The sequence below is a fragment of the Pseudoliparis swirei genome, chromosome 9, assembly GCF_029220125.1.
Source record: "Pseudoliparis swirei isolate HS2019 ecotype Mariana Trench chromosome 9, NWPU_hadal_v1, whole genome shotgun sequence".
In the NCBI taxonomy this organism is placed as follows: domain Eukaryota; kingdom Metazoa; phylum Chordata; class Actinopteri; order Perciformes; family Liparidae; genus Pseudoliparis; species Pseudoliparis swirei.
In genome coordinates, this window is record NC_079396.1 from 4657769 (window position 1) to 4685408 (window position 27640).

Consider the following 27640-nt stretch of genomic DNA (forward strand, 5'->3'; position numbering starts at 1 on the left):
TGGAGAAAATGGAAAAAGAAAACCATATCAAAGGGTTTTTTTTCATTCCAATGCTTGAACACAGCCTCAATACCCTTAACCTCGTCCTGCTCACGAGGACGAGGTGTGAGAAGTGAGAGGGGCGAGGGGAATGTGAGGATGGCTGTGGACGGCGAGAGCGGGCGGGTGAGTGGTTGGATTTTTTAAGGGACTCAAAAGCTCACAGAGAGCCTCGGTCGATCATCTGCGGATCGGTGGGGGCCTTTGTGAAACCGGAGCCCCCAGAAGGCATGGGGGTGGGGGGGGGGGGGTGAAGGGAAGGATGCAGGGGTCTGGGACACAGCAGAAGCACACACCGCTATTTTTCCCGCAGTGTCAGCGTCACAGGTGTGCGAACGACAAAGCATGTGTGTGTGTGTGTGTGTGTTGGAGAGGGAGACCCGTGTCCAATCAATGACACACTGTATTGTAATCAATCTATTGTGGGGACAAGGCCGGCGCTCAAAGGTAAACACCGTTGAGAATAAACTCCCAGGAACCAGGTACAGCCCTCTGGCTAGAGCCCTGCGTTCAGTGATATACTAAAGGATGGGATGAAAGCCACATGTGAACTACAGCACCTCCTTATCGCCTCCACGGCCGTTGCGCAACACTGTGCCATCGTAACACTGGACAACACACACTGAAAGTAAATCAGATACACATTGACAGTGAATTCCACTGTGCACCAGTTGCTAGGTAAAGGACTTTTCTTAATTCCCCCGTATTCATACAAGACTCCCACACTCCCACTCCCACATGCCCTCCTGGGACTGAAAAAAGCAGATTAAACTTTGTTTCGTTCGTACATTTACTGTCTATCTACAGGGATGGCGGGGTAAAACATTTTTGGGATATTTCCCATAAATTATGACGGGCTATCAGGAGGCCAGCTGTACTCTTGGATTCTGCATTCACGGTTGCTATTATGCGTTTATGAATACATCTCTCTCCGCTTGTCACAAGGACTCTGCCTCTGCATACGGGGATGCTCGGAACAAAGGGCCGTCAAATAAAGCAGCTCCCCGCTCCTTTCCCCTCCTATTCAATGGGGCAAACAATTCTAAATCAATATCTTCATGCACATTATTATGTGGCCCCGGCCGGCTGCTTCACAGCCAGGTAGACAAGACTGTAACCAAGGCCGTGGTGCCTTCAAGTGCCTACACATAAAACTCTATTCTCTCTGATTTAAGGAGAGTGCACAAAGAGTTGCATAATATAAGTTAAATGAAGACAATATAGTGCAGATTAGGTCTGCATTTATTAATCATTAAATTAATCTGATGATCTATTATTTTTGGTTCATTAATTATTCATTATTAATCTATTAAATTAACCTTTATATGATCATAATGCTGCATCAGAACTATATAGAGGCGAGATTAGCACATTGTGTATCATGTGAACCCGCACAATGTGTTGATTCTATCAACACAATAAGAAACAAACTACACAACAACTTATTTCTTTGATTTAATTCTTAATTTTTTTTTGTTACATGTGCAAAATTGCCAAAACTCCGACATTCCTTGAAAGCTGCAAAAACGTTCTCATGCGCCTACTCTGCCCTCTCCAGCTCCTCCACCTCCACCCCCCCCCCCCTCCCCGTCCCTGAACACGCCCACGCCCACGCGCGCTCGCACGTGCACACACACACGCGCGTACGCGCACACGCGCACATTCCAGCAGGCGGAGTCTGGGACGTCCTTGCCCCGTTTGTGAATGAGCTGCGCAGAGGAGCGCACATCTCGCAGTCCCAGCCGAGCACAGAGAGAGAGAGTGTGAGAGTGAGAGAGAGAGAGAGAGAGAGGGAAGGAAAAGTTTGCCAAATGGATTTCTTTGCTGGAGTCAGACCTTTATTATTTTCATATGTACTCATTAACGGCATACTAATAACTTTACAGACTAAAGAAGGTGAGTGTCTTTTGTAAATAATAATAATGTCCCACAAAAAAATGGATGAGGCGTATAATCTTTTTAAAAGAAGTGTATGTGAAAGTGAAGCGCGTGTTCCATGCGCGGAACCTCCTTTAAGGAACTTTAAAACAACCAGGAAACGCACTCTTTTTATCCTGTGACAGTCTTCTAGTCTCTCACAGTCGGATTCAAAGGAAGTTCTTTAAGTTCATTTAAATGTATTTCGTTGAAGTTTAATATCTAATCGCAATAAGTTGATCGTGTGCGGATGCTCGCGTGCGCGCTGCTCTAAACTTTAACTGTCGTTGCAGGTGAATTTTGACAATTTGTTTCTGAGACTGTTGGCTCACATTGTAGTCAGTGTTCCGGTTGTATATTAGCCTTTTAGGTAGTGTGTGTGTGTGTGTGTATATGTGTGTGTGTGCGCAGAGCTATTATTACAGGCATTAGAGAAGCTCTCAAAGTGTGTGACCGTTTATTTCTACTGTTGAGTGAAAAGCCAGAATAACCTATTATTTTGAAAAGGTGTTGGTTTTGGAGAAATAACTTTTTTTTTTAAATGACATCTGGTCAGCTTTTGGGTTATTATGCACGTAATTTAAAAATAACTGTCATTTGTACATTTCTAATCACCTGTGTTTCTTTTTTCTTTTTTAAAGAACTAGAACTCTAAGTCAAAATGCTTCTTCGCTGATGAGTTCAAAGGTTTATTATTATTTATTATGTACATGTATACTGACCGGTGTCCTCATGTCTCCACAGAGGTGCTATTGGATATGAAGGCAACGGGAGGTGAACTGGGCTGGTTGACATGGCCCTTAGATCAGGGAGAAAAGTCCGGGGTGAGTGAGCGCCTCGACTTCTCCCACGTTTACACTTGTAATTTGCCTTTAGGACAAAAAAAGTGCATGGGGGGGGGGGGGGGGGGTAATGCACAGGAAGGGTCAACTGAGAACCTTCAGAGCAAAGATATTAGACTATTTCATGTGTGCGTTGTCGTCCGTTGTTGGCCACGTGTGTGTGTGTGTGTGTGTGTGTGTGTGTGCGTACATGTCAGGTTGCTCTATACAATCTGGCAGTAAAAGCCTCACGGTTGCCCGAGTATGGATATGGGAGTTGTAGGATCCTATCACAGCGTGTCTGGGCTCCACCAGAGCTTAGGGAGACAGAATAGCTGCTAGATCTGAACTGGGAATACTTGTGGTTTCAGGGCTTCAGCTCCAGAATTGTATGTTAGAGGGCAATTAACTTTAAAAGTTTGCAGCATGTGGTACCTCTACTTAGGGGGAGGGAGGGAAGGTTTTTTTTGACAGGGGCCCAATAAGTCAGAGCTACCTTTTTCTTTCCTTTTTTTTAATCTTCCGAGATGCGTCTCGATAATGGCTACGTTATTACACCCAAATGCTGTGGTTATCGCCTTGGCAGAACGCAGGAGGAATGTGTGTGCCGTCTTCCATGTTGTGGTTTTCCAAAGTAATTGACCAGTCAAGCTCATGCAAATTCCCCGTAAATAGCCTCATTTCATGTGCCGATGACTCAAAGGCATGTGCAGACGTGTGCTGCTGTTCCCGGTGGCTCAACCGACTCGAGGGTTTGACTCCTCGAATAATCACGTTGGCATTTACGTTTCACTTTTCGCACTCAATGAGGTGTTGTGTGTTTTTCTTGAGGTTTTTTGTAGTTGTTGTCTATTGTATTATAGTTTTCTCATGTAGCTGCATTCCCTTCTGACCATTGTTATGTCAATTCTTTTGAAAAGGCCCCTTACTAAAATAATGTTCGCCAGCTGTTTTAATAGAGGTGCTGGAACCACACACTCGGCTAACAAAGCACATTCCTTTAATTAACAGCACGGTGGCTACACGCAGAGAGCAAACCATAGGCTCTGCACCCGCGAGGGCCAGTTTGTTCCTCAGGAGCCGCGGTTACGTGAGAACAAGTTAAAAAAATATATATATATATTTGCGGCAGCATTTAGTATCTGCGCTGCCAACAGTAGCGACGGCATGTGAAAACGCCAAACAGGAAATAATTTGGCATCTTTGCAATGCAAAAAAACGCTTTCTCACACACAGTCCGTGAGGTTCTCATAAAGAACTTGCAGAGCCGTGGGTACCCAGGTTCAGATTACCGTGGCTGAATGTGAAATGGCATGCCCCCCCCCCCCCCCCCCTGCTTCCTTTGGGGCTCCCAGGGGTCAGTGCGCGTACCTCCTAACCATGTTGGTCTGTGTGGTTTTCGTTTCAGTGGGAGGTCACCCAGAGGACCCTGAACGGCTCTCAGTTCTACACCTACTCGGTCTGCAATGTCGGCGAACGCGAGCAGGACAACTGGCTGCGCACCACCTTCATCCAGCGGCGTCCGTCGGCCTCGCGGATTTTCGTCGAGCTCCAGTTCATCGTGCGCGACTGCAACTCCTTCGACGGCGCCTCGCTGACCTGCAAGGAGACCTTCAACCTCTTCACGTCCGAGTCCGACGCCGACGTGGGCACCACCTTCCGCAAGGGCCAGTTCAAGAAGGTGGCCACCATCGCGCCCGACGAGATCACCGGCAAGAACGAACTGCGCATCAACACCGAGACGCGCGTGGTGGAGAACCTGTCGCGCAAAGGCTTCTACTTGGCCTTCCAGGACATCGGGGCGTGCGTCGCTCTTCTCTCCACCAGGGTCTACTACAAGACGTGCCCGGCCACGGTGAAGAGCCTCGCGTCCTTCCCGGAGACCGTGGCCGGGGGCGAGAACCAGGCGCTGAGGGAGGTGAGCGGGTCGTGCGTGGATAACGCCATCAGCGAGGAGCTGCCTCGCATCTACTGCACCGTGGACGGGGAGTGGGTGGTACCGGTCGGACAGTGCCAGTGCAAACCGGGCTACGAACAGGTCAAAGACGCGTGTCACGGTAAGGACGGCGTGCGGTGCGGTTGAACCTTTTTGGGTATTCAGGGCTCTCAAGTGTCACGCATTGAGCGTGAGACTCACGCATTTCGCTCTTAAGTCACGCACTCCCGCCACACATCGTATTTCTCACGCTGAAAAAAACTCTCGGCTATTTAATGTTTTAATGTGCCGCAGCGCGCCAACATGAGCCGCGCTGCCCTCACCGTGGAGGAATCAAGCGCTCCCCTGGAGTTCTGCTGCGAGGAGCCACTTATCAGCCAATCAAAAAAAAGAAATGGGCTACACAATAGCCAATCAGAAAAAAAACCGTATCTGTTGTATCTGGGTAAGATTTAATCCAGCAACCAATGGAAATAAAGCATCCTGGAATTGCGCGCGACTGACTGATATCCGAACATTTCGTTCTGCGGGGGTGGGTGCTGATGGAAATGTCACTCTTGCCTGTCTTCAAAACTTGAGAGCCCTGGGTATTTCAGTCCTCAGGCTCCCAGGACGCAGCTCCCGTCGGGAATCGTCATTTTCTCGTAATTGCCGTGGGTTGTGAAACCAGCCGGTACGGTATGCTGCAGATATTCATCATACGTGTTATTACCATTGTTCAGTGGAATTCTCCCCTCGGCTAACGAGGCTCCTCTGCAATGGAAGGAATGCGTCGAGCTACTCGTGCATGTCCCAGCATCATCCCTGACCTTGAGCCGGTACCTACCAAATTAGCTTTGGAGTTTCAGCCACGATTCGAGCTTTCAACCCGAGGCAGCTTCCCGTTCAGGTTACACCTCAACCTCAATGAGCTCGTTGCCAACTAGCTCTGAATGCAGATCATAAGCCCACGAAGACGTCGTGTGCACAACTTCTCTTTCGCCTTTTCGAAAACCGCACAAGTTGTTAAATGAACGTTGAAGTCACGCTCGAACACTTTCACCCTTTCACAACTCCTCCTCGCTCAGGCCGTAACTCACGGCCTGTTGCATCAGGTGCTTTCCTGCTCCCTCATTATCACGGCTTCTCTTATCTCGATTGCGGGGGCGTGTGCGCGGTGCAGTCCGGACCGTCACGCCGTCCCCCGGACTTCGTTGCCATGGCGTTCCCGGTGTTTTTTTTGTTTTTTTTAATGTCCGGCTTTATATTGTTGTGGGAAGGGCTCTCGAAGTGACAGCAAGTGATCAAAGAAGCCGGAAGGCTACTGTACTGTGATGGATTAGCATCTTCAAGGCTGGCGGGAGGGTGGGGAGGAGGAGGAGGAGGAGGAGGAAGCAGCTTCTGAGCCTCACTGACTTTGTTCATCTCAAGCATCACAGAAAACAGGGATCCGCATCCGCCCCCCCCCCCCCCCCCCCCCCGCTCTGTGAGCCCCGGCTTTGGGGGGTTATCGTGTGACTCCAGTGGTGTATGTCAACATACAACACAGGTTGGCATGCAGGGGCATGTTGGAATTTGTTCCATGACAGAACACCTAAAGACTCCCATCAGCCCCAAGTACTTCTCCTCCTCCTCCGCCTCCTCATTTTTTCTTTTTCTTTCTGAAAGTATCTTACACACACACACCCACCCACACACACACACACGGGTAACATCCTTAATCACACTCTGGAACGCACACTTTGGACTGCAGTTGTAAATTCACAGCCTGTTTGTTATAGATTCCCTCCCATTGGCTTACAGAGCGATAAAAGTGATGAAGTTTTCTGTCAGTACATCATTTTTAGCTGCGGGAAAGTGCCAGGTAAGATGATTGGGGAGAAGGAGGCGGTGGAGGAGGAGGAGGAGGAGGAGGAGGAGAGGGAGGAAGGAGTGAAAGAAAAGTCATACAAAAGCGACAGAGGATTTGCTTTTAGGGGAGGGGTGTGATTTCTTTAAAACGCGGAGAGGTGAGGAATGGAATGCAAAGGTAGGGGAAACAATGAGGAGCTGTGTTTTCCCCCCGTGAGGCCGGAGGAGCCCACCTCCACCTCCACCTCCACCGCCTCTCCCCCCTTTGGTTGGTACATTCCTGATCAGTTTGCCGAGGAGGAGGCTCCCAACATTACTCCAGACCTGTGGAATTCCCAGGGGGGGAAGAGCAGCTCTGGGTCAAGCCCTCACATAAAAATGACTAAACAAAGAACCCCCCCCCCCCCCCACGCACACACACACACCCACACACACCTCCATCTACCACGATGAAGTCAAATGAGAAGCCGGAGACACGGGAGGGGCATTTGTAGATGATGTTGAAAATTAATCACAGTGGTTCTAGATGGATGGTTCGTAGGGCTTAAAGTGGACTCTCCTTCAGACACACAGTTAATCATTCTCCCGACTTCTTTCCCGTGCTGTGTGACGTTCAGGGGGGGCGGGGGGGGAACCGCAAAACTTCAATTGTGGTGTTATTTTTATTTTTTTCCCTTCTTGCTCGGGTTGAAAGTTTCCATGTTCGCCGATGTGTTCACTCCGTTTTATGACTCCTCGGCCCCGTGGGATCTGTTAAAGTAGCAATCTGTGACTCTATCTGGTTTTCGTCCGCGTCTCCTCGTCGGCGCTTTACCGCGGTGGTGTTTTTGGCCTCGAGATCACTCGTCTGTCTGCGACTGTGTTTCTTCTTAAATTGCAGTTGAGGTTTCCTGCAGGTGGTGTTTTGGTCATCTTCTCTCGGTGGCCCTCATCGCTCACGTGAACAAACTGTAAAGATTTAAAAAAATATATAAACGCATCACTTCCAGCGCTGCAGAAACCAGCCTCTCGGTGTTTTAGAGCAGCAGTTGCGAAAGCTTTTATGATCTGGTTGTTAATCGTATCGGTCGACAGTAAAGTGGCATATGCCAGTTGTATTAAAAGCACATTTATTTTGGCTCTCAAAATACTTGAATGTCAATTATAAAATGATTCAGAAACGGAGTGGGCCCAGTGAAAGCTGCTCCCAGGATTTATGTTGACTGCCAACATCCACATGAAGACGCTCTTTGTGTTTCTCTCTCTTTTTTGTTGTTGTTATTCTTCTTCTCTTCTCTCTCAATCTGCTGCAACATCATGCTTAAATAGAAGAGAACATATTCTAATAGAATGCAACAATAATACAAATATTTCTCTGGTGAAACAAGTATTCAAATCTTTTACTTGTGTAACATTTACAAATACTCATTTCTTTCGCATTCAAAATGTACAAAGTGAACAGCTAAGTGCAGAATTATTATCAATAACTGCAGTTAAGTATCAAACGTATATAAACGCATAAGTTTAGATTAAATACATAAATAAATATATATATGTATATATTTAATCTAAACTAATGCAGTTTACTTTACTTTCGATTAAATACATATATATATATCCATATTTTATTTAATCTAAACTAATGCATCATAAAAGTATGCATTTTGAATGACAAATGTATAAACTATTTGTACAAAATGTATTAAAGTCTAATACAGTTAGAGCACAAACATCATTAAATAGAAGTACAAGTTCCTCAAAACTTTACCGGAGGCACAGAACTTGACTAAATGTAATTCATCAAGTTTTGTACGACTGAAATTTGAAAATAAATTCAGCTTATAACAATAAAACAGAACATGGTGGAAATGGCTTTTTAAGTGGTGTAATATATTTCCTTTGACACCTGCTCCAGTCCAGCATCTCGTGCAGTCAATCTTCTCCGTAAGAAAATAAACATTCTTTTTTCTTCTTTCCTTTTTCGTTCTGGAAAGAAAATCGTAACTTATTTAGCAATTAAGCATTTGGCTTTCTTAAATCGACAGCAGCGCTGTGACCAACCGTTGCCTATCGCCCCCTTTTCTTACCCATAATCCCCTCCTGGCACAATGGATCCGCATACTGCGCGTCACCCCCACAAAGGCCCACGGGCCGCCAGGAGTGTGTTTAACCGCTCCGGTCCACACCTCATCAGCTGCTCTAAAGCCTCCACCAATAGGGCCTAATCCCGCGTCACGCTTTCCATAAGGCCGCGAGACACAATCTGATTTATTTGGACTGCTGACGGCCCTTTTAGTGTCTTGGTGAAAAATGGCGTCTCGGTGGAACAACTGTCCATTGAGTTCCCGTAAAGTTATTACTCCTCTCGCCAAAGAGGTTCCAGTAAGCCATTTTCTCGCTCCCCCCCCCCCCCCCCTTTCCTCTCGGCCCGTGTCTCCAAACTCATCCCCAGCTGATGTAACAAACAGTTGGTGACTAAGTTGTCGTTTTGTGGTGAGTGATTTGTATGGGTAGTAATTGACTTGGGTGTGTTTGTGCTTTTTAAGTAAAGTAACTACAGGTTGCGCATGCTTTTTTGCCTTTGTGCAATCCATTTTTGCCGTCCTCCATATACCTCTCTCCCTCTCTCCCTCTCTCCCTCTCTCCCTCTCTCCCCACATCCTGGCAGTCCCCGGAGAGCTTTTTCTATTTTTGCATCAAATTTTCCGCCTCTCGTCTTATATTTTATTTGTTAGTGTCTTATCTCAACACTCGATTCCCGTCGCAATTTTACAGTTCTTGATGCTCACTGCTGCCTGCACAAGCTGTCCCAAGTACAACAAACAAAACAAAAAACTTAAAAAGTTGATCCCTATGTGTGTTGTGTTCTTGTTGTCCATGAAAGCACAGCACCATTGTTGTTTTTGGATGGCGTGCAGGTCATGAATATGAGACCAGTAGAGTTTAAACATCCCGTTTCACACGGCCCTGATGGGATTATTTAGACTGTGTACAGTTCTCGTCTTTCTCACTGGTAAATAAAATTCTCCCCGACCGACTCGTAAAGATAAATAGAGGCTACATTTGAACAATGCTGCCAATCGGAGTGTGTTTTTTTCTCATTTTTTTGGTGTGGAGACGGAGAGAAAACAACAACTGGCCCTGTTCTCATGGGGGTTGGGGGCCGACACATCTAGTGGAGGTGAAATGTAAACTTCAGCTTCTGGTTTTTTTTGTCGGTGAACTTCATGATGGCGTTTGAGATTTGGAAACAGAGATCAAGTGTTTCAATACCAACAGTCTCTAAATCGACAACCGGTTCGGCGTGGCCACGCCAAACATATAAAGGCCAAAACATCTTATGCAATTTCAGCTTCTCGAATGGAGAGAGTGCAAAGACGGCAAGAGACGGCAGCGCCACACCTCAGGATCTCAGGGATTTCGATTTTCCTTGTTTCCGATGGATTTCCCATCAATCATCTCATGCTGCAGAATTAAGCCCACATTGAAATATTCAGATTTACTGAATTCCCCTGTCTGTCTACCCCTGTAGCAAGACTCTGACATTTTTCTATTTTAACGTCGTAAGTCAACGACTTATCGGACAACGCTGCTCCTTTTTTTAGACGCACGGGCTGGATATAACCACTCTTTTTCCTCCAGCCGTGATTACTTTGAATTAACGGATTCCTCTGATCTCGTGCCAAGGTAACGTCTGCCTGGCGGGCTCAACTTGAGGGAGTTGGCTAGATAATGGGGGGGGACTTTGTAGGCACTTTCAAGTGGTGTCATGCACTGTCTTGTTGGTCCAAGTTTGGAGTGAACAGAATACGGGCAATTACTGTGAACGAGATGACAGGAAATGTAGCAAGAGGGGATCTGGTGGCACCGTTGGTTCTTTAATGTGGATTATAGCTAATAGTGCTATTGTGGTTTAAGTGGGATCAGTCCGTCGGTTAATCCTTTGAGGTGTCAGACTGCGTAGAGCACACTCAACAGCACCTCTTTGATCAGATAGGTTATTTTTTCGCTACCGGACGACCCACTGACTGCATTGTTTAGCATGGAATATTAGCTAGCTTAGCTAGCATAGCCTATGTCAAGACTAGCGGATAAATATCTGAGCCGTTTATGGTCTCCAGATGAAAGTAGCTCAAAGCTGCATTATTTGTTTTTAATTTTATAATTTTGGCGACACAACGTCTCAGATATGACCACCTTTTAAAAAAAGTTGACATGGCAAAACCGCTAGCAAACGGTAGCGTTAGCTCATTTAAAGACGTAGCAGACGCGCGGCAACGCATGCATTCATTTGGAGTTTGGTTTCTGGTCACCGGATGAACACGAGTCCAATATTCTCTCATCTTTCAGCTCTGGTTTAGATTGTTTTTGGCATAAGCTCGTCTCCAGCTTGCTATATGTTCCTTTTGTTGAACTAGCCGCTAACGGTGTTGAGTGTGCAACAAAACGCTGCATGAAGGGAGGCTGAACATGATCTCAACCACTAATAACTTTCACAAAATCTCTACATACATTCCACATAGTTATTTGTTCTTTTGCAAATATATACAGAATAAATATTGATCGGTGCGGCTTTAACTAGGCGTTGGTTTTCTTCAATACAAACCAATTAAACGTGTTTAAACTCAATTTCCCTATTTAGTTTATGAATGTCTTTCATGAGTGAAATAACTGAAACTCAAAACAATTGTTGGCTTTTGTGTGTGTGTTGGTTGCGGGGGGGACGTTGGGACATATTTCCTCCTGGTGACATTCCTGTGTGTGTGTGTGTGTGTGTGTGTTGGTGTTGTGATTGGGTTCTCCAGAGCAATGTGAAGCACATTGTATTGTACTTGCTGGTGTGTGAGGTCAGCACTTTCCTTCCCCCATGTCAGTCATTCATCCCCCCCCCCCCACCCCCCGACACCAGCTACCGCCCCGCCCATCACCGCTAACTGGACGAGCCGGCAGCGGAAACCGGAGGTCAACTAATCCCCGGGTGACTCCCCGACCCGTCGGCTCAGGGCTTTCCATTGTCGCTCAGCCGCTTTCCATTTTGTTTTGTACGGCCCGATAAGTCATTCTGTTTATTGGTGCATTTGGTCCCATTTTGGCCCACTTCCCCTAATCAGGAAGCAGACGTTTGTCGGCACGCAGAGTGTGACCTGTAGTAAAACAGTGCTGTGTTCGCCACCTGGCTGTCTGGAGTTCACCGGTGGAGAAACGTGGCCGAATGACCGTGACTGCGGTCCAACCGAGGCCCCCGGAAGCTGCCTGAGACTCTGGCGTCGGCGCGGATCGGTGCCCGTCGAAGCCGTCTGCTCTATTTCAAACCTTCTCGACTCCACATTTACACTCCCGGCGTCCCCCTCCTCCCGTTGCCGAGCCGTGGCTGGACGGAGGGAGCGAGAGGAGAAAGGGGATCAGGGAATTTATTGTGTTTGTTAACAACCCAGATGAAAGCCTGAGTGCAATTGTAAAACAGATGTAATGCCCTTACAGCTGCTCTATTGGTCAGCTAATCCTTTTGACTAATGTCTACCCCCCCTCCACACACACACACACACACACACACACACACACACACACACACACACACACACACACACACACACACTTCCATCAGCTCCTATACACCTTTACTGCCCCCTTCTCCCCCTCCCCTCCCCTCCTCCTACCTCAGTGACCCCTGGCTCATGTTACCGGCTCACCTCCCCCATCAGAAACCCCCATTGTTCCTGCCCGACCCCCCCCCCCCCCTCCAAAAGGCTAATGACATGTTGTCACCCCGCATACAAACAAAATGACATGACATATTGCAATTACGGGTCAGACCCACCAAACTGAGGGGGTTGGGGGAAGAGAAGTTTAGTGGACGAGGGAACAGACAAAGCGAGGACGGACTACCTTGCCTCCAGACGCCCGGATCAAGATCGAGATTTTGTATTTATTTCTTCTGTATTTACTTTTCCTTGGATATTTTTTTTTGTTCACTGGCTGTACTTTAATTTAACCTCCACTCCTCATGAGGCGAGCCACCGGCTGCTGCTGCAACTCTTTTCTCCCTCCTCCTCCTCCACCTCCTCCTCCTCCTCCTCCTCTTCCTCCTCCTCCTCCTCCTCCTCCTCCTCCTCCTCCTCCTCCTCCTCCTCATGGTGAACATGTGTTTGTTTTACTTGGCCACTGACTCCCCTGTAAGCCATGCTCAGTTTAACTCACAACTACCCCGAGGCAGACATGACCTTTCTGCCTTTTCTTAAAAGCCCAGCGTCGGTCTCAGTTGTGGGGGCCCCCCTACCACTTACTCCTCGGGTCCTGAGGGCCATTTCTGTTGTCAAGCCCCCATGTTACCCGTTCATCCATCTTTCCGACCGTGCATTCATCACTGTCACCAATCTCATCCATCTTAACTTCTGCCGACAAACCGGGAGGGGGGGGGGGGGGCCAGAGGGGGGGGGAGGGGGGGCACCCACTCCAGAGCCACTCGGGCTCCCAGAATGTAACAGGCCCCTGCACTCACTCTCAATAAACAAACACAGAGCCACTCAAGGCGCACGGGGGCCTCTCGAATGACAAACAGTTACTCTGCTCTTTAGCAAATAGGGAGGACAACAACAAATAAAAATGGCCGGTTTAAGTTTGTCTGATGTTTCAAGTCAGAAGAGGCTGATCGACTTGTGTTGATGATCGGGAAAGCATTCATCCCAGGAGACCTCTCCCCTCCCCCCCCCACACACACGCCTCTAGTTTAGTGGCCACGTTCATGACGAGTTCAACACTGTTTCGCTTCCTTTTCGGGTTATTATTCCGTCTCTTGAAGTCTCTCGGCTCCGGGTCTTCATTTGGTCACGCTTCCCCCGTGTTTCCATGCTTTGATTGGCTGCTTTCGGAAGGAAAGGCTGCGTCGGCCTCACACTTCCTGCTTCCTGTTGTGTCCAGCAACAATTCAAAGCCTTTCCTCCTCGGTGGAACCGAGAAGGAGTTTCCTCTCGCGGGGACGACTTTGCTCCTTTTGTCGAGGAATCCTCCGCCTGGAGCGTCACCTCGGCTCCACTCGCCGTCTTTGTGACTCATTATATACATCGAAGGAACACAAACTCATTTAACCTTCGCGACAGAGCGCTGGGCGGAAACTGAAGCAGGCGGTGGAGCTGCTCCGCGACAGGCCTCCTGTTGGGTGGTGTGCACTGGAATGCATCTTGATTATAGAGGCGGCTCGCAGTTTAAGGCCATCATCTCCGCAGACCTGACCGCGATGCATTGCAGCCTGCGCTGGAGCGCCAAAAAGAGGCTAGACCTCCTCTCTTCAGTTGCCATGTGGCATTTCGGCTATTCTCATCTGCAATGCTTGTGTGTTTTTTCTCTCTCCCTTCTTCTTTCTTTCAGCACTTGAATGGCATGGCATTCTCCTCGCCTGCTGGTCAGTGGTGAATAGCAATGTTAATGGGTTAGCTGGGAGCCTTTTTAGTGAGGACGGGGTAGGAGAGAAAGGAGGGGAGGAAGGAATTTAGGGATTACGAGGAGGAGAGAGGTAGGGCTGTGAATTGGAGTTGGAGGCAGCAGCTGTTGCCCCTTCTCAATGGAAGCGTTCGTCTCTTTTCTTTCTCCCCTCTTTTCTCCAGTCCTCGGCAGGATACAGTGATCCCCTCTGTCTTTTCTCCAACCTTCTGGTCCTTCGTATATAGCACCTCTCGCCGGCCTCGGCCAACCTCTGCCACGTTCGCGTTAATGAGTCGCAGTTCGTGAAACAGCTGGCCGAGACCAAGACGAGATGCAGTGAGGAGAAATCCTCTTGATATCTATTAAATGGAGGCTTTCTGTCGTGTGTGTGTGAGTGTGGGCGTCGCTTGCGGCTTCCAAATGAACGTCATCCGAGGGAACCGCGGCGAAAAGGCGCCCGTAGGTCGATTACGGAATCTCCGGTAACTTCCATCTCTCACACCACTTCCTCACTCGTCTGAGCTCCATCTTGCCGCGCTCTTCCTCACTTCCAATTATTTTTCTGTCTTTTCTCTCTCTCCGTCCTTTCGCCTTTCCGTTTCTGTCTCGGCGCTCATTTGGACTGTCATCGTCTTATGACACATGTCATGGGCTATTTAAAAAAAAATTGCGGGCGAAAAGAGTGAGAAGGGAAGAAGGAAGTGTGTGTGTGTGTGTGTGTGTGTGAACTTCCTGTGCAGAGGGACATGAACAGGTGACAGGCAGTGGACATAATCCATCTTCTCATGTCAGATTTAGCCATGTGTCCAAGGGTGTGCTTTTGCATACATGTATGTGTGTTTTGTGCACACACGCGGGTGTGGGTGGATGTGTGCGGTGCGTACGTGAATATGTGTGTATGTGTGATGGTGCGAGGACATGGGCGGCAGCCGGTGGAATGCTCTCGCCGAGTGTGTGTGTGTGTGTGTGTGTGTGTGTGTGTGTGGGGGGTCGTCTCATTTTCACTCTCCTTTATGGCGCGCTCTCCCTCTAAAAAATGTCACACCGTATTAAGTTCGTATTTCACCAGCGCTCCGCACAGCTGGATCCTCTACCTGGGTTGCTTCATCCCCCCCCAGTTGGACGCGTGGAATCGGAGGTCGTCTAATAAAAGGCGATGCCGTTTACAAAAAAAGAAGAAATGTGGGTCTGCATGCCTGTCTGGGAAAATAACCCAACATAGAAATGACCGTTGAGCGCAAAGCGGACGCTCGGCTTTTGGGCCTGCTTCGCACTTCCACGTCTTGAAAACCGCGTCCTCGTTTCTCTTTTTCTATCTTTCATTTACACAGCGTCAAAGTGAACTTACTGTTGTGGAATGTGGGATGACTGGTTGTGTTTGTTGTCTGAGAGACGGTAAGAAAGCAGTAACAGAGAGTGAGAGGGGGGGGGGGGGGGGGTTGTTGGTTTAAACAGTAAAAGCGTAGGAGGGCCGACTAGGAAGGGAGTCTTTTTCTTTTTCTGGGTTGGGTTCTTGCGAGCGGCGATCTTGCAGGAACGGACGTCTGTTTTAATGAGCAGAGTGCCGAGCCGTCGCCTCTTGTTTACCCTCCCATATATCTGTGACTTGTCCAAATCCAACCTCTTAGCCTCGACATCATAACGCGTCCGCTCGACCTCGTCGCGGTGCTCGTAAAAGGTGAAGAGTTCACGCAAGCGTGAAAAGGGGCTCCAAGCGATCCGGACCAACTGGTTGTGCCTGAAGTCACCGCATGTCCTCGTTCGACGGCTCATACGAGTGTGTGTGTGTTTTGTTTGCAGAATGTCAGCCGGGCTTCTTCAAAGCCGCAGCATCCGGTGACAAGTGTGAGGTCTGCCCCGCCCACACCCAGCGGCTGGATTCTGGGGCTGCGTTTTGCCCCTGCTCGGATGGCTTCTTCCGGGCCCCGACTGACCCCCCTAGTGGACCCTGCTCAGGTAACCCGTAATCCCCAATGAGCTCATATTCCACTTATATTTTAAAACTCAAAGAACGTATTTACACTTCCTGCTTTTAAATATTAAATGAATGAAATGCAGGCAGGTTGCCAAACATGTGAATGCTTCTTAAATGAACTCTGTTATGTCACCGTCTCTTAACTTTAATTTCTTTTTACTCGTCTTGTTCTGTGTTTTTTGTTGTTGTAACTGTGTCTCGTCCGGGTCTCCCTCGAAAAAAGAGATTTTTAATCTCAATGGGTTTTCACCTGGTTAAATAAAAGGTTTCATAAAACATGTATGACTTTAGTTTGAACAAATTTAACAAATAGGCAAATTTGTATTTTGTGATAATGGGCAATGCAAAATAAACTAAATTGAATTAATCCGACAGAGCGTGCAGGGATTAAATTAAATTTTCTTGATGCACGTTTATGGGCGTTTGAGAAAAGAATCGGATGCATGAATTTGCAGACATCTTCTTCTTCCCCCCCGCTTCCTGTTAAACCGTACCTCTCTGTGTTGGCCAGGCCTGCCTTCTGCGCCGCGAGACCTCGTGGCCACCACCACCCAGCTCTCCACGGGAAAACTCCACCTCTCCTGGAGCCCGCCCGAGGACACCGGGGGTCGGACCGACATCACCTACAGCGTCGAATGCCAGCGCTGCGAGGGCGCCGTCTGCCAGCTGTGCGGCGAGAAGGTCCGCTACGAGCCGGCCAGCGCGGGCCTGACGCGCACCAAGGTGTCGGTGAGCGAGCTGGAGGCGCACCTCAACTACACCTTCACCGTGGAGGCGCACAGCGGCGTGTCGCCGATCGCCGGGCAGGCGACGCCGCGGTCCAATCGGCCGCCGTCCACCAGCGCTCTGACGACATCGCTGCACTACACGGGTGAGTGCTGCTGATGGTGGGGGAGGGGGTGATATCGGCGCTACAATAATTCTGGTCACATGACCTCTATTCTTCGTTCCATCCTGGAGAGGGATCCTCCTCTGTTGCTCTCCCGAAGGTTTCTTCCCTTTTATACGTTTTTTTCTTCTATTTCTTGAGAGTTTTTCCTGATCCGATGCGAAAGGTCAAAGGTCAGGGATGTCGTATGTGTACAGATTGTAAAAGCCCTCTGAGGCAAGTTAATAATTTGTGATATTGGGCGATATAAAATGAACAGAATTCAATGGAATCGTGACGGATGCTTGGATTGAGCTTGGTGCAGGAGTGAGAACTTTACTGCAGATCAAGCTGAGTCCCCCCCTCACCCCCCCCCCCCTCACCCCACATGTTGATCTCCCTCCTCCCATTCCTGAGCTCTCTTATCGGGAGGCTATTTTGAGAGGTTTTTCTTTTCTCTCCGCGAGATTCTGAAGTATTCTCTCTCGCCTCTGTTCCCAGACCCCCCCAGGATTACCACGATCCGAATGGTCGAGAGGACCTCCGCCACCTTGTCCCTTTCCTGGGACGTCTCGCCCCGAATTCGGGTCCAGCCGCGGCCCATCCGCTATGAGCTCACCTACCGCAAGAAGGTGATTCACTCTTGTTTGTTCTCCCGAAAAGAAGAAAAAAATCATAATATTATTTTACGTTCACCCCACTGCAAATGTCATGTAACCGGGTAGAGGACATGCCATCTTAAATTTCCGAGTTCTAAAACTAACTGAATTTCTTTCCGTCTCCCCCTTTTTTTGGGGGGACAGGACGATAACCTGGACGTGACGACCTATATCGTGCTCTTACTGGAGAAGAACTTTGTGCAGATCAGCGATCTGGCCCCCGGCACGGCCTACCTGTTCCGGGTGCAGGCCCTGGGCGGCGACGGCAGCCCCGGAGGCTCCAGCATCGAGGAGCAATTTGAGACGTCGCCCGAAGGTACAGAGGGAAAACGATGAAGAGAGAGAGAGAGAGAGAGAGACAGGTTTCATTCATAGAATCTCTCTAATGTCTTTTTTTTTTTTTTACATTTGCATATTCCCAGGGCGCCTCACTCAAAACAACACGGCGGTTATCTTCGGCGCGGCGGTCGTGGGAGCGGCCATGCTCGTCGTCGCGATCCTGGTCCTGTTCCTACGCAGACGGTCAGCGAACGCCCCTCTCCGCTGCGCTCCTCGTCTTCCTGTTAATCGGTCCTCCTTCACTTCCTCGTTCATTCTTCTGCCTTTCCTTTTTGTGGGGCCTCCATGCGGCCTTTGCATTCATTCTCTCCTCACCTCTCTCTTTCTCTCCTCCTTTAGCCCACTTTCTTTTTTTCTCTTTATCTGGATCTGTGTCCCGGTACTCACTGGGGAGGAATCTGCCTTGAATGTGCCTTAGTCATCGCTCAATGGTTGTATTCCAGTGAGTGTTGGGAGGGAGGAGGAGGGGGGGGGGCTTTGTCCGGAGTGGTACATTGTTGGTGATAAGAGGCGCTTGGTTCCTTCTTTACCAGACCGCAGGCACTTTGTGAAGGTGAACCGGGCCTGTACTGTAGCGGGCTGGAGCCCGCGGGTCCACCTCCCTCCCGCCGGCTTGTCTGTCTTTGCCGTTTCTAAGCGGGCTCGGCAAACACAGTCTGCCGTCAGCCTTTTATCAAAGGGCCGCCTCTGTGTGAATGGACGTGTTGCACCGGTGTCGGGATCCTTTTTGAAAAGCCTTAGAGCGTCTTTGAAAAAGAAAAAAAATGGTTACAAAGGTTGCTCTGTGCGATTGATATTAAATCAGGCAGATGATGTCAAGGCAAATATCCCTTTTTGTTCTTGTGGGATGTTAATTTACAGATGGATTCTCCTTTTTTTTATATTCAGGAAAAGAAACTCTCACTCCAGGCAAAGACCGGAGGACACTTATTTCTCCAGCTCGGGTAAACAACCATGTCTCTCGTCTCCTGTTTTGATGGCTTCGTATTCAACGTGTTGAATTGATTCATTAACGTGCAACCGCGTCTTTGTTTGCTTCTCACAGAGCAATTGAAGCCTCTGAAGACCTACGTGGATCCGCACACATACGAGGACCCCAACATAGCCGTCCTGAAGTTTGCCACGGAAATCCACCCCAGCCACATAACCAAACAGAAAGTCATTGGAGCTGGTGAGTGACAACCCTGTTGAGACGCTCGTGCCGGGGGCTTAACTCCCGAGATGTTGACGGATTTTTCCCAATTCCGCTGTTTGTATTGTTCATTTTTCCACGGCTCGGCAGGCTGACAGACTGACAGCGGTTGCTTTGGTGAGATTATCATCTCTCTGGCTGAGCGCTCGCACAACAAGTTGAGACATTTTGTTATGGGGCAACTTTTTGGCTGTGAGATCCGTGTGTTTTGGCTCCGGTTGATGTTTACGATCACACAAAGAAAGTGTTACAGGGACAGTATATATATATATATTTTTTAAAGGATATCGCAGCACCTTCCCCCGAGCCCCGCCCACATCTTTAATTCGTAAGACGTTTATTCAAGTGTGACCACCTTTACCCTTTGAACCGACGGTCTCTTTTCCACAGACACACCCTCCCAAGTTCCCACGAACCGTGACCCCCCCCCCCCTACTCACACCCTTTCGACTCATGTGACAGCTGATTCCCATGCTTCCGCACCACAGGCCATCCACCAATTATACAACAGAGGCTCTCTCTCTCTCAACACCCGGGATACACCTCACGGCCTCAGGCAAAACAGTCGCGGAGACTTCCTTATTCTCACACACACACACACAGCAAAAAAACCCGCGGCGAGAAACACGAGGAGACGTATCAAACGTCACCTCGGCCCGATGTCGCCGTCCTCGATCAATCGGCCCATTGACGGTGTTTCTTCCTGCAGGGGAGTTCGGCGAGGTGTACCGCGGCAACCTGAAGATGCCGGGGAGGAAAGAGGTGGCGGTGGCCATCAAGACGCTGAAACCGGGTTACACGGAGAAGCAGAGGCAGGACTTTCTGAGCGAGGCCTCCATCATGGGCCAGTTCTCCCACCAGAACATCATTCGCTTGGAGGGGGTGGTCACCAAATGTAAGGATTACTGTGAGTTTTGTTACTTTTTTTTTCTAAACATATTTCTCACAATTTCGTTCACCTGGTTTTGGGGCCAGTTCAGGGTCATGATTTTCTACATTTATTTTTCTGTGTGTGTGTGTGTGCAGTCAAACATGCCATGATCGTGACTGAATACATGGAGAACGGAGCGCTGGACAGGTACCTCAAGGTAAGTCCGCTAGTTATTTGCTATCTGGAAAAGTGGACCTAGATCTATTTCTTGGCTATGATATCGTTCTTTTGTCATTTATTGTAATATCTTGATGGTTTCTGGTCACAAAACAAATGTAATATGCATTCCCTTTCTCCCATCAGGACCACGATGGCGAGTTTCCCTCCTTCCAGCTGGTGGGCATGATGCACGGCATCGCTGGGGGCATGAAGTACCTCTCGGACATGAGCTACGTCCACCGCGACCTCGCTGCCCGCAACATCCTCGTGAACAACAACCTGGAGTGTAAAGTGTCCGACTTTGGCCTCTCCAGGGTGCTGGAGGACGACCCCGAGGGCACGTACACCACAAGTGTAAGTATACGTGGAAAAATATCCACCAACAGTTTGGGGTCACTTAGAAATGTCCTTATTTTCCAAAGAAAAGCACTGATTTGTTTTCAATGAAGATAACATTAAATTAATCATAAATACACTCTATACATTGTTAATGTGGTAAATGACTATTCTCTAGTTTTTATTGAAATCTCTACAGAGGTGTGTAGAGGCCCATCTCCAGTGTTCTAGTGGTACGTTGTGTTACCGCCTTAGAAGACTAACGGAGGGTTAGAAAACCCTTGAAAACCCTTTTTATGTGAGCACAGCTGAAAACAGTTATGCTGGTGAGAGAAGCTATAAAACTGGCCTTCCTTTCAGCGACAAGTTTGAAGAACTACATTAATATTTCAAATATAAATCATTATCTCTAACCTTGTCAATGTCTTTACTATATTTTATATACATTTTTTATTCATTTGATGAATAAAAGTGTGAGTTTTCACGGAAAACACAAAATTGCCTGGTGTGACCCCAACATGTTGAAGGGGAGTGTCGTTTGTTCTTGTGTGCGTCGTTCTGTCTTGACGCTTTTCTCTCCTGCACAGGGAGGTAAGATCCCAATCCGCTGGACGGCTCCGGAGGCCATCGCATACAGGAAGTTCACCTCGGCCAGCGACGTGTGGAGTTTTGGCATCGTCATGTGGGAGGTCATGGCCTTTGGCGAGAGGCCCTACTGGGACATGAGTAACCACGAGGTAAGTGTTCACAGCCAGTTCACAGATTGCACTTTTTGTCAAAAGTTTTTTTGCTTTTCGAGCCGAACGTTAAGGATCCTACCAGTGAGACGAGATTTTAATCCCATTTGTATAAATAAAAAAATCTTCTTTCAGGTGATGAAGGCTATCAACGAGGCCTTTAGGCTGCCGGCGCCGATGGACTGTCCCTCGGCGGTTTATCAGCTGATGCTGCAGTGCTGGCTGCAGGATCGCTCCAAGAGGCCGCGCTTCGGAGACATCGTCAACCTGCTGGACAAGCTGCTGCGGAGCCCGGACTCCCTGAAGACCATCGCAGATTTTGACCCACGGTAAGAATTTTTGTTTTCCGTCGCCTAAAGTCTTAGAAATGCACATTTATAGCTCAAAGTCATCTTTATTGTCGATTTTCCATTTGTGGAACATACAGAAGGTTGAAAGTATGTTTGTCTCTTGTCCAACAAGGGAGTCATAATAAAGGAATAAAGTGCGAACATTTAACAACAACAAAGAATATTTAGACAACATATCATTTATAAATTAAGAACTATAAAAAAAAACTTTACGTCTGTATTGTAGCAGCAGTCAGACGTGGAGCTTTAGCTGCATGTTGTCAGCTGCCAGTCATGCAACCAGCTTACAACCAAAGGTTTTTAAAATGAAATGTTAAGTCTCATTTCTTTAATTAATTCCTTTCGTACTTTTTCAGTTTCCCTTCTAGTATGTTCTGGTAGATATGTGTGGCATAAAAATATGATAATAAGCACCCAAAGTCATGTGGTTGCCTGAGAAAGAAATATATAATATATATATATATATATATGTGTTTGTATATATATAAATATATAATATATATATGTGTATGTATATATATATATGTATATATAGATGTATATGTATGTATATATATGCGTGTGTATATATATATAAATATATAATATATATATATGTATGTATATATATATATATAAATATGTGTATATATGTATATATATATCCATATATATGTATATGTTTATATATATATATAAACATATATATATAAATACATATGAATATATATGTACATGTGTATGTATATATATATATATGTTAAACATTGTCAGTAGTTTATGTAAAAATTATATTAACACCTCTTGCAATAAAAAAATTCAAATATGTTTATTTATTTGCTCGAGAGGGACATTGATGAACACCTTAAATTAAAATGTAAATGCACCCAATTACAGCCGCAAGGCTGATTTCCATCGTCTGTCTGTCCCCCGGCCAGAAAGTACAGGCCGAGCGACCGAGAGGAAAAGGTCACGCCCAAAGAGAGTCATAAACTACAATCAACCATAGTCTATAGCAGACAATACACACCAGTTCGGTAATAAAAAGTAAACAATGGATAAAAAAAGAAACCAGAGAAAATATCCCGGTGTGAGGAAGACATTTCACAGAATAACATCGTTGTCTTTTGAAGAAAGTTGATAGTCGAGCGAAAGTCGGGAAACCGGGCGACAGAGACAGGAGGCGACACGCAGGCTGGATCCAAACCAGGGACAGCGAGGTCATCGGGCGTCCTCTCTTCCACAACCGGGTCTCGTCTCGGACTTCTCGTGACTTGACCCGGACGGGCCTTAAAAACAGCGGCTCCCCATTTAGTGTTTAAAGTAGTTTGGGGGAAGAAAGGCGAGAGCTTTAAGATGTTCTACTTCAAGCATTTATAAAGACACGCTGACACCTTGCCTGCCAGGCTAATGACAACAACGTGTGTACACTCCTGCCAGGGAATTACAAAAGCTTCGTTGTCTCTCTCTGTGTGTGTGTGTGTGAGCATTAAAGCCAGAATCAGTGAGAAAGGACAACAGGCTGTAAAGCGGATACTTTAATTATCTCTCGCCCTGACTGACTGCTCCGACTGGTTTTCATCACCAACCGGTTTCCCGCACAGCCGTCCACCATCGGCCTTTCGCCGTGCGGAAAAGAAAGCCCTGTTGCGAAACTTCTTCCTCATTTTAATCTCCTTCTTGTTGTTGTTGTTGTGCAGCGTGTCCATCCGCCTGCCCAGTACCAGCGGCTCCGACGGTTCCCCGTTCAGGTCGGTGTCCGAGTGGCTGGAGTCCATCAAGATGAGTCAGTACAGCGAGAACTTCATCTGCGCCGGGGTCGTCACCATGGACCACGTCCTGCAGATGAAGAACGAGTGAGTGGCACGCAATCATTTCAGAGTTTTCGGTGACATCACATGACGAGTTTTGGATCTATTTTTCCCCTTTGATTCGTTACGGTGCGTCTGCTTTGAGTCGGTTGTGGACTCCCCCGCCTTGTAGTTTCCGTGTTTGTTTTTCTAAATAAACAAAAGAAAATAGTTTGCACACGATATAATCTCCCACCTCTGTTACAACTCGAGAAATGTTTTTAAATGGAAAAAGTAAGGGAGGGAGGGAGGGAGGAGGAGGAGGAGGAGGAGGAGGAGGAGGCGGCTCATTTGTGGTACAGGCTGGTGGCGGTGGCTTGCGGTCTCCGCAGTCCTTATTCTTCTTTTCTCTCGCTCCATTCTCTCCCTCTCACCCCTCCCTTCACTGGAGGCAGCTCTGGGTAGCACTTTTTGCTCCTAAAAAAACAAAACTCAGTTTTGCCTGTTTAGGGCAAAGGCCTTCTGTGGCTTCTTTAACATTAAAGGAGAGGAGGAGGAGGAGGAGGGGAGGACGAAGAGGAGAGTGGCCTGTGGAGCAGGGAGCAGCTCGAGGGGATTAAGGAACTGAAATAGATGGATGAGATTTAAAGGACATTTGTACCTTGAGAGAAGATTGAAGAGGTGCACTCCGAGCGTGGCCCCTGAACTTCTCACATTTATTAAAGCTGTTGGATCTCCTCTCATGGGTGAGTAAGGGGCGCGACGGGCGCCATTTGATGAAATAGACTCGCCCTTCTAGTGAAGCACATGATAGATGGTTTGTTTTGGAGCAATAATGAGGGCCAGAGCTTCTTCCTAACCGCATGACCCCCCCCCTCCTCCCCCCACCACCACCACCTCGCTCCTGATTCGGGGAGATGGGCGCACTGCAGAGCAGACGACCAAACCCTTTTGAAGTATTTGTCATGCAGAATGGTGTGATTTCGTTTGACCCCCGTGTTTCCATCTCGGTGGGGGGGGCATCTGGTAGCACTCTTGTTGGGGGGGAAAACCAGCGGTTATTTACGACCCACCCTCTGCTTGCCAGACACGGCAGTGATTCATGGTCAACGGAGAGAATCCTCGTTAAGTAATTAAGGCTGTGATTAAGGCTTTTGACTTTAAGGCCGCTCCGGCTCGGAGCTTTTGCAGGTTTTTTTGCGTGACGAATAGCGAAGCCCCCCCCCCCCCCCCCCGCAGTCATTCCATGTCGGGGGATGAATTGAAACGTTGGCAGATTGCTACCCCCCCCCCCCCCCCACACACACACACACACACACACACACAACCTCACTGTGCTGGTTCAGCACAAGAGGGGCGCGTTGCATGAGTCTGCGGTTGCCGCCGCGCCGCCTCGAGAGGCAGGAAGGATGTGCGGGGAGGGGAAAAAAGTGTCGGAAACAAGTCCCAACGTTCTTTTAAATATACTTATATTCTGTCACGTCTTCTTTTTTTGCTTTGCAGGGATATTAAAAATATCGGCGTGAGGCTGCCCGGCCACTTGAAAAGGATCGCCTACAGCATCTTGGGTTTAAAGGACCAGACCAGCAGCCTGAGCGTCTTCGCCGTGTGATCGTTGACAACGAAAGGGAATTGAACACGCGGACACTGAAGCGGGCGGCGGCCCTTTGAACTCTGAGCTGAGCTGGAGGGAAGCGGCGGGCGCGGCCTCGAATCGGCAGGACCAAGAAGACGCGTGCCGTCCATCGGGGCCGACTGAAACCGACTCGACTTGCTGTACATTTTTTGATTTCTTCATTTTATCCACGCGGGAATTGAGCAAATATACAACAAGTAGATGTATCAAGTAGACTCTGTATATTTAGATATCGATTATTTCTTCTTCTCGTCTTCTGTACAGTTACAATTCATTCCTCTGGCATTTTTTTTTTTGCTCCTCATTTCGCATTCCTGCTTTCAAGAAAATCAAACAATCAAAGTTTGATCAGTCAGTCCTGGGAACGGCTTCAGCTTCACAAAATTGCCCACTGTTGCATCCAGTATCAAACAAACGTCGGTGTGATGGTGTGTGACAGTGTGGGCGTGGTGGAGCCCGGCCCCCGCTTTTACGTGGAGGTTGGCGCTAATGTCGCAGCGTCTCCCTTTTTTACATTTTTTTTAGATAGCACTTTGGTCCATTTCCTGTCGGACCAATGAGGAGGGAGCGTCGATAGCTTGAGCTGGCCCAAAGTTATAGAGACACGGGCGGACCTGGTGCTGTTACTGGCCTTCTGCAGAAATTAAGCTATAATCATGTAAGTGATGTTATATGAAAAAGGAAAACAAATAAGAGAGGATGTATATATATATATACAAATATATATATATCAGGTACTCTTTGTGTACAGATTACCAAAAAACATTGGGTTGACAATTATTAATGTAGCACTTGGATCTAGAATCTCGTTGTCTTGGTTTGTCTCAGAATTGCATGGATGAGGCGATTACACACTAAATGAAAGGGGGAGGGGGGGGGGGTCGTGTGAAATGAATATGTTTCAATTAGAAAGCAATAGCGTGCCGGTAATGAAGAGGGGAGAAGGTGCAGTTTGCGAGAAAAAAAAAAAGAAAAAGAAAAAAAAAGGAAGGAAGGAAGGAAGGAAAAAAAGATTTAATGATAATGAGTCTTGTTGTGGTTGAGATGATTTCATACTTAATAATAGATTGGTTTGCAAATTTCAATGTCTCATTGAGTTTTGTGGGAGGGATTTTTTGATTCGTATCTCTGAGCGACGCGTTGACGGGATGAAACGACAACTCTTTGCCTCGTCTGGTGGACCGGCCTCGTTCCACTCGCTCAAAGACGTGTTTTTAACGTGCAAAAAGTGAGGAACATGAGCGGGAGTTTGCTTCTGTCTGGGTTTTTTTTTAATGAAGCAGCTCACCGCTGTAATGGGACATGTGTGTGTGTGTGTGTGTGTGTGTGTGTGCGTGTGTGTGTGTGTGTATGTCTCGTGGACAGTTTCCCCCAGTGCTCTTAATTGATGACTGCAAATCATTGTGTTATGACGTACACCTTCCTTTACTTGAATTTGTACTGTATTTTCATATGCGTCTGATTCTCTTGTAGTTTATAGATCCATCTTTGGAAAAGGGATGTTTTTGTTGTTATTACTCTGGTTTACAGATTGCAATTACTTTTTATTTTGTACATTTTTGTATGATCTCACTTTCTACCATATTACCAAAACTGATTATTTTTCTACGTTCCCACCGCGCTCCAAAGTGATGACTCCTGCCTTTTCAAACCTTTTTTTTTTTGAGCGTTCATTCTTCAGAAAGCAAATCAACTCCTTTCCTTTTTTCTTTTCTTTTTTTGCCTGTTTCATACTGTATTTAATAGCCTATTTATTTTTTACTTTTATTTATTCATGCTGACAAAACACTGAGCTGGGATTATAATTGAAGGTTGTGCTCTCGTTCTCTCAAAATAATGAAATAAAATTCACTGCATTTGTGGCACAATAAAAGTCTTACGTTTTTTTTAATCGGCAAAGCCTGCCGTCTGATTGGTGCAGAGGAACGCTTTATTCGTTTTAAACGGTGCCAGGATGTTTATACTTCCACCTGGAAATCCTCATGATGCTGCCGGATGGTTAAATTCCGGTGTTTGAACCTGTAATAAGGGCTTCATTACCTGGGGGAGGAGGAGAGGGATGAGGGGGGGACTGTATAGTACAAATAGGAGATACTAGAACCTTAAGCTTCATCTACATCCTGTGCTCCTGCTTCTTAAGCTAAATAAACTTCTTTAAAAAGCCTCGTGAATCAGCTTGAAGGCACGAAGCTGAGCTCGTTGAAACTCATTAATTCTCTGTTTTAGAGACAAGCACGCAGTAATCTTTTAGGGAATACGAAGCATTGCCGTAAATCAAACAACCTCTCCGTGTAACACATGACATTGTAGAATTGAACTTGCTGATATAAGACACACACACACGCGCACGCACGCACTGTACAAAACACGCGTCAACATTCCTCTGTCAGCAATAAAACTACGATTCTGATCTTGATCTTTTGTAATAAAAATCAACCAGAGATTAAAGCAAGACACGTGAGAACAGAGACTGTGTGATCCTTCTTGGGGGGGGGGGGGGGGGGGGGGGTGAGGCCGCTGCCTGACTCCACATTATCTTTTCCCATGACGGAAGACACTCTGCAGGAACGGCCCTTTGGAATTCTGGGTAGGAAGATATGGACAAGACACGTGATGTATATATCGGAGAGACAGATACCAGACAGGATTATGACATCATACCCCTCACTATGCACGTCTTTAATGCAATACTTTAATAAAATACATAGTTTGACATGTGGAATGTTCAGTAGCTAGAATAGGTTACAA

General features: G+C 47.4%; 1 protein-coding gene across 2 annotated transcripts; it reads left to right on the top strand.

The window, feature by feature from the left end:
- Positions 1 to 1841: 1841 nt before the first annotated feature.
- Positions 1842 to 26763, top strand: epha2b (eph receptor A2 b). Of its 2 annotated transcripts, none has more exons than XM_056423194.1 (17): positions 1842 to 1935; positions 2701 to 2780; positions 4186 to 4834; positions 15742 to 15897; positions 16428 to 16787; positions 17286 to 17416; positions 17588 to 17759; positions 17866 to 17965; positions 18671 to 18726; positions 18828 to 18953; positions 19684 to 19881; positions 20001 to 20062; positions 20209 to 20418; positions 20988 to 21137; positions 21273 to 21466; positions 23167 to 23322; positions 24760 to 26763. In XM_056423194.1, exons 1-17 carry the CDS (start codon positions 1851 to 1853, stop codon positions 24866 to 24868), a joined length of 2994 nt encoding a protein of 997 aa, XP_056279169.1. In that variant the 5' UTR covers positions 1842 to 1850; the 3' UTR covers positions 24869 to 26763. The 2 variants fall into 2 exon arrangements, with proteins under 2 accessions (XP_056279169.1, XP_056279170.1); XM_056423195.1 differs by having other exon boundaries at positions 19684 to 19869.
- Positions 26764 to 27640: the final 877 nt, after the last annotated feature.

Coding starts and splice junctions, on each gene's coding strand:
- epha2b (XM_056423194.1), top strand. CDS start 1,851: ATGGATTTCTTTGCTGGAGTCAGACCTTTATTATTTTCATATGTACTC. Junction 15,898..16,427: donor CCCTAGTGGACCCTGCTCAG/GTAACCCGTAAT, acceptor TGTGTTGGCCAG/GCCTGCCTTCTGCGCCGCGA. Junction 21,138..21,272: donor GGGACATGAGTAACCACGAG/GTAAGTGTTCAC, acceptor ATCTTCTTTCAG/GTGATGAAGGCTATCAACGA.